This window comes from Elaeis guineensis, chromosome 11 (assembly GCF_000442705.2).
Source record: "Elaeis guineensis isolate ETL-2024a chromosome 11, EG11, whole genome shotgun sequence".
In the NCBI taxonomy this organism is placed as follows: domain Eukaryota; kingdom Viridiplantae; phylum Streptophyta; class Magnoliopsida; order Arecales; family Arecaceae; genus Elaeis; species Elaeis guineensis.
This window is the reverse complement of record NC_026003.2, coordinates 90,958,884-90,977,499: the sequence shown is the minus strand read 5'-3', so window position 1 is coordinate 90,977,499 and position 18,616 is coordinate 90,958,884. Positions and strand designations below refer to the sequence as shown.

The 18,616-nt window shown below is 35.6% G+C and overlaps 1 protein-coding gene across 4 annotated transcripts in view; it reads left to right on the top strand.

Moving 5' to 3' along the window:
- The window catches only part of LOC105033592 (uncharacterized), a 40,294-nt gene extending 21,949 nt beyond the window's left edge, over positions 1–18,345 (top strand). For 2 of the 4 annotated variants that reach the window (XM_073246083.1, XM_073246080.1), the window contains 4 exons: positions 5,991–6,074; positions 6,209–6,296; positions 8,233–8,330; positions 8,416–8,698. In XM_073246083.1, coding sequence (XP_073102184.1) covers positions 5,991–6,074; positions 6,209–6,296; positions 8,233–8,330; positions 8,416–8,463 — 318 coding nt within the window. In that variant the 3' untranslated portion in view covers positions 8,464–8,698. Of the gene's footprint in view, positions 1–5,990; positions 6,075–6,208; positions 6,297–8,232; positions 8,331–8,415; positions 8,699–10,769; positions 10,825–18,235 lie in introns of those variants that run through there. The other 2 variants (XM_073246082.1, XM_073246081.1) reach the window with 2 other exon arrangements.
- The last annotated feature ends 271 nt before the right edge of the window (positions 18,346–18,616 follow it).

Below are 18,616 nucleotides of genomic sequence, written 5' to 3'. Positions count from 1 at the left end.
TGTTTGTTGTTTGCACTTAATGCTTTTAAGTATTATTATCTTTGGTACTTGATTGATTTCGATTTATAATTGGTACTGGGAAAGAAGATTATAAATTGGAGTTAATAACAAACATCATAGGAATAATAATTGGAGCGGGAGCAGAAGATTTGACCTGTGGGATTTTGGAAATAATCACTGTGCTTATTGAACTAATTGAAATCTATTTTACTATTGGAAGATAGATTATAGGTTTTAATTAGTATATTTAATAAGACTCGGGAGAGATTATTAAATAATTTAGGATTATTTATCTTTGCATTAATAATTAAATTTGGATTATTAATCGGAATAGCTGGAATTGATAATTGGTCCAAGTGAAATCAGATATACCCTAGTGCTTTATCAATCGAATTTTGATTCAGCTTTCATTGAGTTCTTTAGAGTTAATTTTATTTTCCACTGTCATTCAGTTTCGATCGTTTAGATATTAGTAAAATTAGCATTCACTTTTGGTAATTAAACTCAGTCCTCGTGGGAACGATCTCTTATTTATCATTATATTACTTGAGCGATTTCGTGCACTTGCGAAACAGGCTATCAATGATCTATCCAGATATGGATATGTCTATTTGATGAAACATAAGTCGGATTCATTTGAAATGTTCAAACGATTTCGAAGTGAAGTAAAAAAACAAACTGGAAAGAGTATTAAAACTCTTCGATCTGGTCGAGTCTGGTGAGTTTCTCACATATCTAGGAGAGAATGAGATTCTCTCCCAATGGACTCCTCCAGGAACACCACAGCATAATAATGTGTCTGAAAGGAGAAATCGGACTCTGTTAGACATGGTCCGATCCATGATGGGTTTTGCCAGCTTGCCGATGTCCTTCTAGAGATATGCACTCGAATCGGCCTGTTATCTATTAAATAGGATTCCAAGTAAGTCTGTAATTAAGACTCCATATGAGATATGGACAGAGCGTAAGCCAGCACTTTCACACCTTAGGGTCTGGGGGTGCCCGGCCTATGTCAAACGGTTAGTTATAGACAAACTTGGATCTAGATCTGACAAATGCACATTCATAGGGTACCCCAAAGAGACCAAAAGATATTTTTTCTACCATACTGATGAACAAAAGGTATTTGTCAGCCTTAAGGCAACCTTTTTAGAAAAGGAGTTCTTTGGTGAAGGAACCGTTGCCTCTAAGGTTGAACTTAATGAAGTTCAACAGTAAAAGGACCGACACCAATAGCTGAACCTGAGTCGGATTTGATTAGATCAGATCCGGAGCCCAATGTACCTGCACCATTAAGGCGATCCGATAGAGTATCGTGTCACCTATATGGATGCAATGTAGAACTAATCCGAGAAATGGCTTGAAGCCATGAAATCGAAATGGAGTCTATCAAACTCGATGAGAACGATGAGGATCCGATCACCTATATGGATGCAATGTAGAGACCTGATTCTGAGAAATGACTTGAAGCCATGAAATCCGAAATGGAGTCCATGAAGGTCAATGATGTATGGACATTGGTTGACCCACCTGAAGGGGTTAAATTCATTGGGTGTAAATGGGTATTCAAAAGGAAGAGGGCGCAGACGAAAAGGTGGAGACCTATAAAGCTCGTCTGGTTGCCAAGGGGTATCGTCAACATTATGGTATTGACTATAACGAGACGTTCTCCCCTATGACAATGCTCAAATCCATTCGGATAATGCTTGCAATAGCTGCCCATCTGGATTATGAGATCTGACAGATGGATGTAAAGACAGCTTTCTTGAATGGAGAGCTAACCGAAGAGGTGTATATGATATAACCTAAGGAGTTTACATCCACAGATGAGTCCAAGGTGTGCAAGCTTCAGAGATCCATTTATGGACTGAAGCAAGCTTCTCGGAGTTGGAACATGCGTTTTGATAAGGTGATCAAAACGTACGGCTTCGTTAAGAACGGAGAAGAGTCCTGCATCTATAAATGGGCAAATGGTCCAGTTGTGGTATTCCTTGTCTTGTACGTGGATGACATTCTCTTAATCGGGAATGACATTCCCGCACTACAAGGAATAAAAGTTTGGTTGTCATCACAGTTCTCCATGAAGGACTTGGTGAAGCATCCTACATCCTAGGGATGAAGATCTATAGGGATAGATCTAAAAGGATGCTTGGGTTATCCCAGTCCACGTACATAGATACTGTGCTGAAGAGGTTCAGCATGGAGAATTCCAAGAAGGCTATCTACCGATAGGCAATGGAATTTCTCTCTCTAAGAAGGATTGTCTAACAACTCCTAGAGAGAGAGCGTATGAGTAGAGTCCCATATGCTTCGGCCGTGGGATCTATCATGTACACCATGACATGTACAAGGCCAGATGTGGCATACTCACTAGGAATAGTAAGTAGATACCAATCTGATCCTAGAGAAAATCACTGGAAAGTGGTTAAAGCCATTCTTAAGTATTTGAGAAATACTAAGGACCAATGGTTGGTTTATGGCGAGTCAGATTTGAAACTTGTGGGGTTCATAAACTCCAGCTTTCAATCTGACCATGATGACAGTAGAAGCGTGTCGGATTATATCTTTACTCTGAATGGTGGAGCATCTGTTGGAAGAATTTCAAGCAGCATACTGTGGCAGACTCTGTTTGTGAGGCGGAGTACATCGCAGCATCGGATGCCGCAAAGGAAGCTGTGGCTGAGGAAATTCATCATCGAGCTAAGAGTAGCACCCTCCTTCGATGATCCGGTCCTGCTTTACTGCGACAGCACTGGTGCCATAGCTCAGGTAAAGGAACCCAAAGCACACTAGCGGACGAAGCACATTTTGCGCCGCTTCCATCTGGTCCGAAGATCATGGATCGAGGTGACGTCGACCTTTAGAAGATCGACGGAAAGGAAAACCTGGCCGACCCCTTCATTAAAGCCCTGGCGATAAAAGAGTTCGACAAACACAAGTCGAAGATTGGTATTGGATACTGTGCGAGTGGCTTTAGGACAAATGGGAGTTGTTGGAAAATAAGTCCCAAAAGCCAATCATCAGCCTGTTGACGGTTGAGCAACCTTGTATTGTAATTGATTTGTTAATAAATAAAATATATTTTTGACATTTTCATCATAAGTTTTCATCTTCTAATGAACTCCGTTGTTGTGATGAAATTCTTAGGACTATTTAGGTTCGATAAAAAGATTTATCGATTAGTCCTTAAAACTGTTCACGACCAAATGATAGGCTGTTAATAAGGACGACAGCTTCTATCGAGCATAGGTCGCTGTAGGTCATATGGGTTGGTTATCCTTTAACCAAAAGTGTGGAGACACTGTATGGTGTACAGGTGAGATGTAAGGATACATCATCATTGAACGTGACCAACTCAGAGCATTCTGCTGTCGAGAATGTCTCTGATGGGATATAGGTATAAGTGTCTCTTAGACCTGAGATCACCTCAGTGACTTGCAAGCAACTCATTGTACTTTGGTACTGGACTAATTGAATTTCTAATTCAGTGACGAAAGGCTTCTGGGCACGGTCAAGTATTGCAAATCGGAGTGTGATCAAGATGGGATTGATCACTCCAAGAGTTGGAGAAGAATGAGTCGCTGTATTTCAATTTAGCAAAACCTTGGCCAAGGTAATCCATCAGATGGATTTGATATTTTGAAATACAATGTGGACAACCTGATCAGAGTTGACAGTTGAACTCTGAGGTGTCCTATGAGCATTTTGGTCAAGAGGATGAATTATATGGAAACTATATCCGCATGGGTTTTAAGGATGTTCTACACATTCGATCTATCCGGCCGTCGGGTACCATTGCTAGATGGTCACTTCGATTGGTACAGGAATTTATTCCTGTGCTACCGGCTTAGGTTCGGACCTATGAGGTCACATACATTAGAGTTCACGATCCGATCGGATGGTTGATCAATGATTAAGAATCGTTCTAGGATTAAACGATCAATACGATTGACATTTAACCTAGTGCAAGTGTTGCAGGAGGATCGATTAGCAATTCGATTGCTACTTGGCTTAATTTGATTAAGCCAATAGGCTGAGATTAAGTCTAATTGAATATGATTTAATTAGATTTGGTTTGGGCTTGATTGGATCCAGTCTAATTGGTTTATTGGATAAGCCAAGTGCAAGAAAAACTAGTCCTAGTTCAATTAGGACTTGGGTCAACCTAATTTCTAATTCGATTAGAAAATTAAATCAGATTTAAATCTAATTTAATCTGATTAAATTAGGTTCTTAATTGAGTTAAGACCTATTTTAATTGGGTTGATTTGGTTTTGGTTTGATTTGGTTTGAGAAACCAAATTTGAACAAGTCATAGATTGAACCCTAGTAAGACTAGGATTCACCTTGCGCCACCTTAGCCCCCATGCCACTCTCTCTTATTTTGTACGACAAAACCTTCTCTCCAGGCCTTCAAGCACGCCCAAAGCTTTCCACTCTTTCTCTCTTATATGGAATGTGGTTGTGGACCAAGTCAAAGTAGGAATTAGTTTGATTTCAAATTCTATGAGATAGAATTTTAAGAAACCAAAACTCTTTCCTTATGGCACTAATTTTATCCAGATTTTTTTTGGGATTTTCGTGGGTTTTATGGCACATATTGTGCGCCCTTTGCTGGTAGTCCATGGCAAAAAAGGAGGGGCGCCCAAGAGTTGGGCACCCCTTGTCTTACCCTGTTTGGATTTTCTTGACTAGGTATTTGATCTAGACAAGGATTCTTTATATCTTTTGATTTAAGATGAATTTTTTTTTGAAATTTTCGTGGATTACAGAGTATTGAGAGACCTTTGGGGCGTGTGAAAATCAGGGAGAAAGAGTGTTGGGGCGTGGAGATATAATGGACACACTAAGTGTCTGGTTAGAGCAAAGAGAAGAAAAAGAGGTCTTCTTCTAGGATTGCTGAGTTCACCTCTTCCCTTCATCGGTGAGTTTTCTGAGAGTGTCTCACATCTAAAACTCTTTTCCTACTTCTCATCTTTGAAGAGTCCAAATCAAGAAGGAGGCATCTGATCGACCATCGAAGAAGGATCAACACGTACTAGCATACTGTGCTGATTTTCTGGATCAGGACTTCTGATCGTGATTCGTGGGCTCGTGTGGAGACTCCTAGAGGCTGGACGCGTATGCGGCTCGCAACATCATCCTTAAGCTCGGATCAGCAAGTTAGAACGTCTAACTTGCAAGTAATAGATCTGATCTATTATATTTTACATACATTAGATGTAGTATACAACATGTTGATATGATCAACATATAGTTCTTACTCTTTATATTTTAATTTTTGATTTAATGCTATGTAATAATCATGTAATAGGATCTTAGATCTAGGGATTCTCTGTTTTAATAAGATAAATTTTGATTTATTTTAGTCTTCCGCTGCTGATCTTGAAAAAGTTTCAAGATCTAATCCTGAAATCCTAATCTGGTTCCTTCATTATTACCTCAAACCAACTATAAAATTGTGATTTGGTTTGGGTGGAATTTCTACTATTTCCTTACTTTTTCAATCATATTTTAGCCTATCTGCATTATAGATTAGCACATCAACTTTTCTGCTTATATTTTGTTGGTATCAGGAATAATTATCTGTTTGTATTCAAAAAGGTCCTGGGGTACTGGATAGCCAAATAGACAATAAATTCCCACTTACAAATCCAAGTCCAGAGACACTAAACACCTGTAACCATCCATTATTGCATCCAAACAAATCTCTCTGGAAAAATCTCTCTTTCTAGGAAAATCCGATTGATTGCCGATCATGAGGTTAGAATAATATAAAGAATTTACATAATGTATAGACTTCAAGTGTCGATCCTTTGTTAAATTCAGATTTTTAGATTTTTTGCGTCCTTTTATTGTGCACATGTTTACGTTTCTCTTGAAGAAACATGCACATGTTTATGTCAATTGCTATTGCATGGAAGAAATGCAAGTATGGATATGTTGATGTGCAATTTCTAATGCTAATTCCGGAACTATATTGTCTTCAGGTTATTTATTGTACCGAAGATATGATTAAGCTATCAGTTTGGGATGCAATGCACATTGAACAACCTGATTTAGAAGATGTGAAGGTTAGGATACTAATTTATTATAATTTATATGTTCATCCAATTTTTTTGGCCTTATTCAAAGTCCATATACTTTATGTACTAACTAGTAGTTACAGTTCCTTACTTTTCCAGTGGTATGTTTTCTCAATCTACAGATTGCAAAATCATTGCCAAGAATATGTTTCTTGTCTGGCTTAAGTGGCGAGGAGATGATGATGTTTATTGATGCATTTCCAGAAACTGGTACGAAATATTCATCCTTATATCAGCATATCTAGATTTCACAGTCAAATAAGTTAAACAACTTATTTTCAAGTTGATATTTAGTTTGATGACAGCTTCCAAATATTAGAAGAGCTAATATTCATAGTTACTTTTTTTTCTTGTGCTAATCTTTATTAAGCATGACTTAATGTGTGTGTGTGGTGTGTGATGGACTATGCTTCTCTCTAGAGGAGAGAGTATCTACTCCCAATTCTAAAAGTCAATACTAGACATCCAATTCAAAGATCTACACCATTGATCATGATTTATCTCACTAAAAACACTTAGAAACCAAAAATCACATGTTTTTATGGTCTCTAATTGATGCATCATGTGGTTACAAAATTAGACAGTTTTCATTGTGCTGGTATACTAAATATATAATAAAAAATTTAAATTGAGAACCCACCATATTGATCATGATTTACACATATTGAATATATATTTGTTGAAAATTAATAAATTTTAATGTTAAATCATAGCAAAACATGTTCTTATATTATTTTCTCCATCCATTTTTGCACCTACATGATGCATAAGCTAGAGACACCAAGACATGATTTTTTGTTTTTAAGCATTTGTAGTGGTATAAATCATAATTAATGGTGTGTATCTTCAATTTTTGGATGTCTCATTATTTTATTTTTGAATCAAAAGGTGTAGATACCCTCTCTTTTAAGAGAAGCATAGTCCATATGGGTGTGTGTGGGTGCTCATGTGCATGTTCACATGCATGTGTGTGCAAATGTGTATATATTGTTATGTACATTTTTTCTTCTTTTCCTTCAAAGATCACTATTCCATCTTTTCAAGTTAAGCATTATAGTTTTCTCGTATTTTACATTTAATGTGTATTAAAGTGCATATAGACTAGTATACGTAGTGAATCATTGTTCTTATGAAGATATGTTCTTTTTTTTTTTTACCACCAATATTTCTCTTACTGATGAAATATTTGTTACAAAGAAAGTGACACTGTCCCGAACTACCCGATTCAGGGTGTACCCAACCGTATCGGGGATGGACCAGTATAGTTCTACCCCTCGATTCGAGAAATCTGGTGAGGGAGGAAAGGGAGAAGATAGAGAAAGAGAGGGAGGGGGGGGGAAGGAGGGGAGGAGGAGAGAGAGAGGAGAGAGAGAGGAGGCGGATGGAGGGCGGAAGCTCTCAGTTCCCCTATTTCGAATGACATAGGAGCCAAGGCCCTTTTTATTTTTCTGTTTTGAGGGCTTCTGGCCCTTTGTCCCTCTCCCTCCCTCTTTTCCTTCTCCCACTCCCCCCCCCTCTCTGGCTTCCCTTTTATCGATACACTGCAGATTGGCACGGCACAATACCATATTGTACCATACTACCAGGCTACCAATATGGGTCTTGGTATTGGTATGGCCATCCACGATATTCTATTAGCTAACAAAGATTTCATCCATTAGATTTAGATAGACTGAGATTAGCTGAAATCTTATTTGTAAGAGCTTGAGAACAACTAAAGTTCAGCTTGAAATTAATTGAGCACTTAAACCTAAGCTCAATTATGATTGAGAAAGCTGAGCATGGTCTTGCTTGCTCAAGCTTAGGTTTGTGACATCCCTATTCTATCTGTAAAGATGTGTTGAGAGAAAACATAAAATAATAAGATAACTAGAGGTTGAATATGTCTTAATGCATAGAACAAGAAGCAGATCTTTAATTCATAGAGACACAAACATGCTCGAGAAAGAAGGATTTTCCACTAGTATGAGATAAGAACATACCAATTAGTCTTTCAGCAAATCTAGAGCTGCGCCCGAAAGCATTCTTCTATTATATTGAGCATGCTTGATATTCTTGCAATACATTATCTACATTACTTCTTGCTGTTTTACATCAGTTCAATTCTGTGAACTTCAATGCCACATATGATGTTATTTCTATGCAGGACTGAAACCAGCTGTATTTGCAGCACTTGTACCTAATAGTGCAGATAAACTACTTGGAGATGTGATTGAAGAGATCATGGGGGACCATGAAATGCTGGTTCGTTTCAATTTTTTGTGATCTTATATTGCTTTGGTCTATGTTATCAATTTAATTTTTGTACAATATTTCTTGCATGATTCAGTCAGGTAAGCCTCAGGCTAGATCACACCATTATCCAACAAGAAAATGATATATAGCTAAAGTAATGTTTGTGCCGAAATGAAGTACTTGACCAATTAGTGCCAGAGGAAAGAACTGCTTCCAGCAAGACTTCATCCTGTTTTTGTAGTCCATGTAAAACCTAAGCATAAAATTTGTTCGAGCATATTAAGTATCATGACCATAGTGGGAAGTTGCTCCCAGAATCACAAGGACTATGTATTTAATATACTATTATATGAAATATCCATATTTATTTGCTCATATTTTAATGGAATGTAAAATTTGTTGTTGAAGTGTGAAAGAAACAGTGAGAATAAAGGGGAAGAAAGCAAATAAGCTGCTCTTTCTAACTGCAATGATTTGGCTAATTCATTAATCTGGAAGGAAATCCTGAGGAAAAGTTCTATGGGAAAATTCAGTTTTTCACATGGTCTTTGGATACAAATTAATCAATAAGCTGTGCATGTCCGATGCAGCCTTCTCTTACCATGACAATGTTAGGAAACTGTTTGATGCAAAGTCCATCAGCATTCTAGGTTATGATTCAGATTTAGCCTCCTAACATGACTTATGAATTGACCTTTCATGTTTGCTAGCTTCAGAAATGCCCTGAAGGTGCATAAACACTACTAGGGCTGAAAGCAGATTGGATTATACTTGATTGTATCCATTTTTGTATCCAATTCAGATCTGATTTGGATACTATTTTTTTGATCCGATCATATCTAGATATGGATCGTTCAAAATATCCCTAATATGGGTATGGATACGGATTTAGATACATGTGGTTTTCTCGGATTTGGATCCAGATATCTGTATAACAAGGGCCTTAATCCAAACAGACCAAATCTTTAACCCGGATGCAATCAGGCATAAAGCTGATTCAACACACTTTCAGCCCTATTAGTTTTCTACTTTCCTTTGAACTCCTCTCCAATTGCCCTTCTTTCCTGTTCGAACAGATGGGTTTTGAAGGTTCCATTTCTTCTTCATTGCTTTTTAGTCTTTCCTCTTCGTTTCGTCTCTTTTTTCGTCCAATGATTGCCATTAGGGACGGCTGTGAGATTCCTTGTAGGCGCCATAAATTCCATCTACTTTGGTGACAAGCAATCATGAGCGATAGAGATAGGCAATCGGTGGCATCAACTGGTCTCATCCACTTCTAAATCTAGGTAGAAGATTGTGAATCTGATATATTCTTCAAATATTTGCCTTTATCCTATTTGTTATAATTATGGTTATATTACTTTAAAAAATAATTATGGTTTTATAAAGATACATCCAATCAACAATATGTTTCAAGTATGATTAAATGTGGGCTGACGATTGCTAAGGTTTTTAGTTTTCTCGAGGAAAAAAAAAAAAAAAAAAAGGGTTGTTTCTCCCATATTGCTACAACACTATCCCCTATCTCTCGATTTTCGTATTCGCTCCATTTTTCACTATTCTGTCACCTAAGCTCGGCCACCTCTTTGTAATACCTCCGCCTCTTTCTCTTAAATACTTTTTGTTATGACCCAAGCCCAAATCCAAGCCCAAGTCCAATCTAAAACTTAGTCTAATAGAAAAACACCAATTCCAAAGCAAAAAAAAAAAAAAAAATCACAATCAGTTGGGAGAAAGAAGACTCCCGTTGAAAGTCTTCTTCCAACCCCAACGAGGAGACCGAATCTGAGCCAAAAAAATTGGAGTGTTCTCTATAAAACGGAAGTCCCCTCCCTTCCTCGGCTGTCAATCACAGGGAAATCCCTCTTCCACTTCCTCTTTCTCCCTATTTTCCTTCCATTTTGTCATGTTTTTGTTCTCAAATTGAAGGCTTTTGCCGATGATTTCATGGCCCAAAACACCACAAAGAGCAAGGTAATGAATCAAAGAATCCCTTCTTCAATTTCTTTTGATTATAAATCAAGATTTCTATCGATTTATCATTGCTCTTTTTTAGAAAAATTTGAAATTTTGAAATCTCTATTTGGCCATCCATGTGTGTGTTTTCCGATGCGATCCATCGCCAGCGAGCACCCGAACATGGAGTCGTGGCCTCGCCGCCATGGGCCCGAACCCTGATCGTTGTTTCTGGCCAGCATCCGCGGGGGTGGGGGAAGATCAAAAGAGGAAGGGAGATCCCCTGTTTCTGTTAACCAAAAGAAGAAAAAAAAAGAAAAAGAAAAAGAAAAAATATGTATATATAAGGATTTTTTTTAATAGCTTAGATTGATTAATCGAAAAATCTTGAGTGCTACTATCTAATCAATCCATGTGGGAATATTGAATTTTAAGAATTTTATTTTAATTGTGATAAAATTTTGATCAAAATATGATATTTTGACATGTCAGGTTTAGAGGAAGATTTTCAGGATTAATAGGATCTGTAGTTTGGATTGCTTTTGAGGTAAGTAGTATTTTATCTTTAATGAATTTATCTGACGAATTATAAATTGATAAATTTTAAATCATATTAATTCATGATATGCATATGATTGAAGATATTTTTTTTGAAATTAATTATGATGATGTATGATCATAAAGATGATACGATTGATTGATTTGAATATTATTTATTTATATTATTATTGAAATAATATATGAAATTGAAAGATGATATGATTTGACAACTTGACTATGTAAAGAACCCCGTCAATGGGAGTTAATACGTTGGCAATTGATTTGTCCTGAGGGTTTATGTCGCCAGCGAGACCAGCAACATGTTGCCAGTGAGACCAGCGACAAACCGTCAGCGAGACCAGTGGTTCCAAAAGACCTTACTGTCAGATGATTTGTTGCTCACCGCAAGAAGATACGTGGTGTCATGACCATGCCAAAGAAAAATATGGTCATAATTTATGGTTGATAAGAAGAACTTAAGAAATTTGATGAATTTGAGATGACAAACATAAGTTGAGTTTGTGATGAATTAAAAATTGATATATGAATATTTAATAGTATGATAAATTAAATTATAAATTTTTGAAATCATATATTTATTATGTTATTACCAGTAAACTGATATGTGTAATATTATTACCTGATTTATTCAGTTAAAGGTATACATTGATTACTGGGCTATATAGCTCATGATGAGCTTTCTATTTTTTTTACACATTCAGAAAATTAGCGTGATGCGGAATTTTTATTGGGAGTGCGATTAAAGATAAAGTTAGCTTACTTTATTTAATTTAGGATTTCCTCAGAATTGATGCAAGATCTTATTTAATGTTGACCTTGTCAAATATTTATTTTTCTTTTGACACTGAGTTTTGATTTTGTTATCTGAACTAAGGTTTGATCATTAAATATTGAAATTTATTTAGCTGTTTGTTTATGATATCATGATGAAATGCCTTACATGCTTATGGAAAGAGTTTCTTATGAGTATGTGGCAGTTGCTACGACCTCCGGCTTACAATCTCAGATCGGAGATGTGACAATTTATATGGTATCAAAACATAAGTAAATAGATAAAGACATGTAGAATTTAATATAAAAATGAGTAAGTGATGGGTAAATATTAAAGATATTTGGGATGTTAGTTTATGATGACTATGACTTGATCTACCTTAAATAAGTTTATGATTTTATTAAGGATAAGTTATTATCCCAATTTGACATAGGTCGATATGCCTCCACGATGAATGAAGAATACTCAAGGAATTACAGGAAGGACATCAAACCCACTTAGTGACAATACTCCCCAACTGAATAGTGGCACCTCTCAGCAAGAGGGAATCATTAACCCCACTAGAAATACTTCGACGGTGCAGCAAGAGCCGAACATGACCTAGTTAATGCAGACCCTAGTCGGAGTAGTGCAAACACAACAACAGTTGCTTCAACAACAACAAACACAACAACGTGCACAGCCACATCAGCATCCCCTACCGACATATGGATATGGAGAATATTCAGTACAGAGGAACAACATAATAAAGTTTAAGAAGCTAGCTTCTCCAACCTTCAAAGGAACCATCGAGCCATTAGAAGCTGACAACTGGATTATAGAGATGGAGAAGGTATTTGCTGTGCAAGAGTGCCACGACGATGAGAAGATCCGCTATACAGTGTATCTGTTATAAGGTGAGGCATACAACTGGTGGTGGATACTTGAACAGAAATATGAACATGATAGGATACCACTCATATGGAAGAGATTTCGAGGTGAATTCTTTGACAAGTATTTTTCTCAAAGTGTCAGAATACAGAAAGAGTAAGAGTTCATTCATTTGAAATAGGAGAACAGATCCGTTGCAGAGTATGAAGCTAAATTCACGGAGTTGGCCAAATTCATTCTAAGATTGGTTGAAGTTGAGTAAGATAGAGTACATAAATTTGAAATGGAGCTGAAGACGAAAATTAGAAAATAAGTTATACCCTATGAGTTAACTACTTATGCCTCAATTGTGAATAAAACTCTAATAATTGAAAGAGAGATTAATGAAGCACATACTGAGAGAGAACGAAATCAGTAGAAGAGAAACATGTTTGGTGAAACTCAAGGATGAAATCATAACAATAAGAGTCCAACAAAGAAGCTAGCAAATGATAAGAGTCATGAGAATGAGGTGGGTAGATGTTCGAGATGCGGTCGAAGAGATTATGAGTCTTCTAATTGCTCATGAAATACTGATTCTTATTTTAGCTATGGACAGAAGAGACACAAAATTGTAGATTGCCCCCAGAGAAATGAGAGTAGATCCACTCAAATAAAGGATGGAGGTCAAAAGTCAAGAACTCAAAGAAGAGTTTATGCACTCATACAATAGGATGCTCAGGCCTCCAATGCTGTGGTGACAGGTACTATTCCTGTGTCTAGTATCTATGCTTTTATTTTGTTTGATTCTGGTACTACACATTTCTTTATATCCACTACTTTTATTTGACAACATGATATAATATATGAATCTATGAAAACTAAATTATATGTTGAGATACCAGTAGATAGTATTTTGAGTACCGAAACTATGTGTAAGTCACGTAGTATCAAATAGGAGAAAAAAAATTACCAGCAGATTTGGTGATCCTAGATATGCATGATTTTGATGTTATTCTAAGAATAGATTGGCTTGCTACTTATCATGCCTCTGTGGACTGTCATGAAAAGAGAGTGAACTTTCAAATATCAGATGAATTAGTATTTAGTTTTAATGAAAGTACAGAAATTACTCTTTTATGTATTATTTCATTTGTGCAAGCCAGACAGATGCTAAGAAAAGGATGTAGAGGTTATCTAGTTTCGATAAAGAATATAGAACATGATGAATTAAGGTTACAGGATATTCCTGTTGTGAATAAATTTTTAGATATATTTATTGATGATTTATTCAGACTACCACAGGATAGAGAAATTGAATTTACCATTAAGTTGACACCTAATGCAGATCCAATTTCTAAAGCTCCTTATCGAATGGCTCCCATGGAGTTGAAGGAGTTAAAAGATCAATTACAGGATTTGTTGGATAAGAATTTTATAAGACCTAGTGTATCTCCTTGGGGAGCTTCAGTTTTGTTTGTGAAAAAGAAAGATGAAAGTATGAGGCTTTATATCGACTATAGGGAGTTGAATAAGATTACTATCAAAAATAAGTATCCTTTGCTTTGAATCGATGATTTGTTTGATCAGTTGCAAGGTGCACAAGTTTTTTCTAAGATGGATTTTCATTTAGGATATCATCAATTAAAAATCAAAACAGAAGACATATTAAAGATTGCATTTAGAACTCATTATAGACACTATGAATTTTTAATGATGCCATTTGGGTTAATGAATGCTCCAACAGCCTTCATGGATGTAATAAACAGAATATTCAATTTCTATCTTGATAAATTTGTTGTCGTGTTCATTGATGATATCTTGGTATATTCAAGAAGTAAATTGGAACATGAGGAATATTTATGGTGTGTACTACAAATATTAAGAAAAGAGAAGCTTTATGCCAAATTAAAGAAGTGCAAATTTTGGTTGGACAAAATAGCATTTTTGGAACACATCGTGTCTAGAGATGAAATTTTTGTAGATCCAACAAAAGTGGAAGCTGTGGTGCAGTGGAACAGACCCACAAATATTTTCAAGATTCAAAGTTTTCTGAGAATGACAGGTTATTACAGATGACTTGTGGAAGGATTCTCTCGTATAGCTGTACCTTTGACTCGTCTTACTTAAAAAAGGATTAAATTTGAGTGGATCGAGGATTGTGAATAAAATTTTCAGGAGTTAAAACAACGATTAGTTTCAACCCCTATCCATACTATACCAATAGAAAATGAAGGATACACAATATATAATGATGCATCTAAAAAGGTGTACTGATGTAATATGGTAAGGTAGTGGCTTACACCTCAAGGCAATTGAAGCCATATGAACAGAATTATTCGACACATAATTTAGAGTTAGCAGTGGTGATTTTTGCCCTAAAAATCTGGAGACATCATTTATATGGTGTGCAGTATGAAGTATTTACTGATCATAAGAGTTTGAAGTATATTTTTATGCAGAAGAAATTAAATATGAGACAGAGAAGGTGATTAAAACTATTGAAGAATTATGATTTAACAATTCATTATCATCTCGAAAAAGCTAATGTTGTTGCTGATGCCTTTAGTAGAAAATCTATAAGAAGTTTGGCTATTTTAATCACATATCAACACCAAATATTAGAGGATATAAAAAAAATTAAAATTAGATATTTGAGTATATGACTCAGCGGTACGATTAGCTAATATGAGGGTTTAGCTAGTACTTATGTAAAGAATTAAAGTTGTCCAGAATGGTGATCCACAATTAGTGAAAATAAGAGATTTAGTAGAAGCTGGTGTTCAATCCGAATTCAAGATACACGATGATGGTTCATTGAGATTCGAAAACAAAATTTGCATACCCAATTATTCAATACTCAAACAAGAAATACTTCAGGAAGCTCATCAGACCGGTTATATTGTCCATCCGGTAGGTACTAAGATGTATAGAGACTTAAAAGAAATGTACTGGTGGAATAATATGAAGAAAAAGATTGCTCAATTTGTGACTCAATGTTTAGTGTGTCAACGGGTTAAAGTTAAACATCAGAGATCTGTAGAACTACTTCAACCCCTCGATATTTCGGTAAGAAAGTGGAAACATATCACTATAGATTTTGTAACTGGACTACCCAAGACTCTAAGTAATGATGATGCAGCCTGGATGATTGTGGACCAATTGACAAAGTCTACACACTTTCTACCAATTAGAGTTAGATTCATATTGGAAAGACTAGCAAAATTATATATAAAAAAATTATAAGGCTACATGAAATTTCAGTGACCACTGTATTGGATCGAGACATCAGATTTGTATTATAGTTTTGAAAGAACTTACACAAGGCATTAGAAATAAAATTAAATTTCAGTACAGCCTTTCATCCACAGATTGATGGCCAGTCAAAAAGAATTATTCAGATTTTAGAAGATATGTTGAGAACCTATATTTTAGATATGAAAGGTTCATGGGATAAGCATCTACCTTTGATTGAGTTTGCTCATAATAACAGTTATCAAGCTAGCATTGGTATGGCACCTTATGAAGCATTATGTGGTAGAAGATATCGATCACCGATTCACTGAGATGATGTTGGCAAACGAAGAATATTGGATCCCGAACTTGTTCAACAAGCAGTCGAGAAGATTCAATTAATCAAAGAGTGACTTCGAACAGTACAAAGTAGGTAGAAAAGTTATACAGATAACAGAAGATGAAAATTAGAATTTTAAATTGGTGACTATGTATTTCTCAAAGTATCTCCTTCAAAAGGAATCTCAAGATTTGGCATTCATGGCAAATTGAATCTCAGATATGTGGGTCTATTCGAGATTTTGGAAAGAATTGGTGATGTAGCTTATAGACTTGCCTTACCACCTTCACTTGCTGGAGTGCATGATGTTTTTCATGTTTCCATGTTGAAGAAGTATCTGTCAGACCCAAGTCACATTGTGGAACTTGAACCCTTGCGAGCTAGAAAAGATCTATCATATGAAGAATGGACCGTAAAGAACAAGTGCTAAGGCATCGTAAAATTTTCTACATCAAGATACAGTGGAGTCATCATTCGGAAAGAGAAGACACTTGAGAACTAGAGGAAGAAATGAAGCAGAAATATCTCCAACTCTTAGAGACCACAGGTATGAAAAATTTTGAGGATAAAATTTCTTTTAGGGGGGAAGAATATTATGACCCAAGTCCAAACCCAAGCCCAAGTCCAAGTCCAAACCCAATCTAAAATCTAGTCTAATAGAAGAACACAAATCTCAAAGCACAAAAAAAAAAACACAATCAGTTGGGAGAAAGAAGACTCCCGTTGAGAGTCTTCTTCTAACCCCAACAAGGAGATCGAATTCGAACCAAAAAAACTTGAGTGTTCTCTATAAAATAGAAGTCCCCTCCCTTCCTCGACCGTCAATCATTGAGAAATCCCTCTTCCACTTCCTCTTTCTCCATATTTTCCTTCCATTTCGTCATTTTTTTCTTCTCGGATTGAAAGCTTTTGCCGGTGATTTCATGGCCCAAAATACCACAAAGAGCAAGGTAATGGATCAAAGAATCCTCTCTTCAATTCCTTTTAATTATAAATCAAGATTTCTATCGATTTATCGCAGCTCTTTTTTTTGGAAAAATTTGAGATTTTGAAACCTCTATTTAGCCATCCATGTGTGTGTGTTTTCCAATGCTGCCCATCACTGGCGAGCACCCGAATGTGGAGCCGTGGCCTCGCTGCCATGGACCCGGACCCTGATCGTTGTTTCTAGCCATCATCCAGGGGGGTGGGGGAAGATCAAAAGGGGAAAGGAGATCCCCTGTTTTTGTTAACCTAAGGAGGAAGAAGAAGAAAAAGAAAAAAAAAAAAAATATATATATATATATATATATATATATATATATGTATATAAATGTATATAAGAGATTTTCTTTAATAGCTTAGATTGATTAATCAAAAAATCTTGGATGCTACCACCTAGTCAATCCATGTGGGGACATTGAATTTTAAAAATTTTATTTTAATTATGATAAAATTTTGATCAAAATATGATATTTTGATATGCCAGGTTTAGAGGAGAATTTTCAGAATTAATAGGATCTGTAGTTTGGATTACTTTTGAGGTAAGTAGTGTTTTACCTTTAATAAATTTATCGGACGAATTATATATAAATTGATAAATTTTGAATCATATTAATTCATGATATGCATATGATTGAAGATATTTTTTTGAAATTAATTATGATGACGTATAATCATAAAGAATGATACGATTGATTGATTTGAATATCATTTATTTATATTATTATTAAAATAATATATGAAATTGAAAGATGATATGATTTGATAATCTCACTATGTAAAGGACCCCGCCAATGGAGGTTAATACATTGATAATTAATTTATTCTGAGAATTTATGTCGCCAGCGAGACCAGCGACAAACCGCCAGCGAGACCAGTGATAAACCGCTAGTGAGACAAGCGATTCTGAAGGACCTTGCTGTCAGATGATTTATAGCTCACCACAAGAAGATATCCAGTGTCATGATCCTACTACAGAAAAAATATGATTATAGTTCATGATTGATAAGAACTTGAGAAATTTGATGATTTTGAGATGACAAACATAAGTTGAGTTTGTGATGAATTGAAAATTGATATATAAATATTTGATAGTGCGATAAATTAAATTATAAATTCTTAAACTCATATGTTTATTATTATTGCTTGATTTATTTAATTAAAGGTATATATTGTTTACTGGGTTATTTAGCTCATACTGAGTTTTTTATTTTTTTACAGGTTCAGAAAATTAGCGTGATACAGAATTTCTATTGGGAGTGCGGTTGAGACGAAGTTAGCTTACTTTTTTTGATTTAGGATTTTCTCAAAATTGATGCAAGATCTTATTTAATGTTGACCTTGTCAAACATTTATTTTTTTTTTTTGACATTGAGTTTTGATTTTGTTATCTGAACTAAGGTTTGATTATTAAATATTAAAATTTATTTAGCTATTTGTTTATGATATCATGATGAGATGTCTTGCATGCTTAGGGGAAGAGTTTCTTATGAGTATACGATGGTTGTCACGATCTTCGGCTTACAATTTTGGATTGGGGGCGTGACACTTTAGCTCTTCAATAAATGCCAGGAAGCTACTTTGCCAACCTCCTTTCAAATA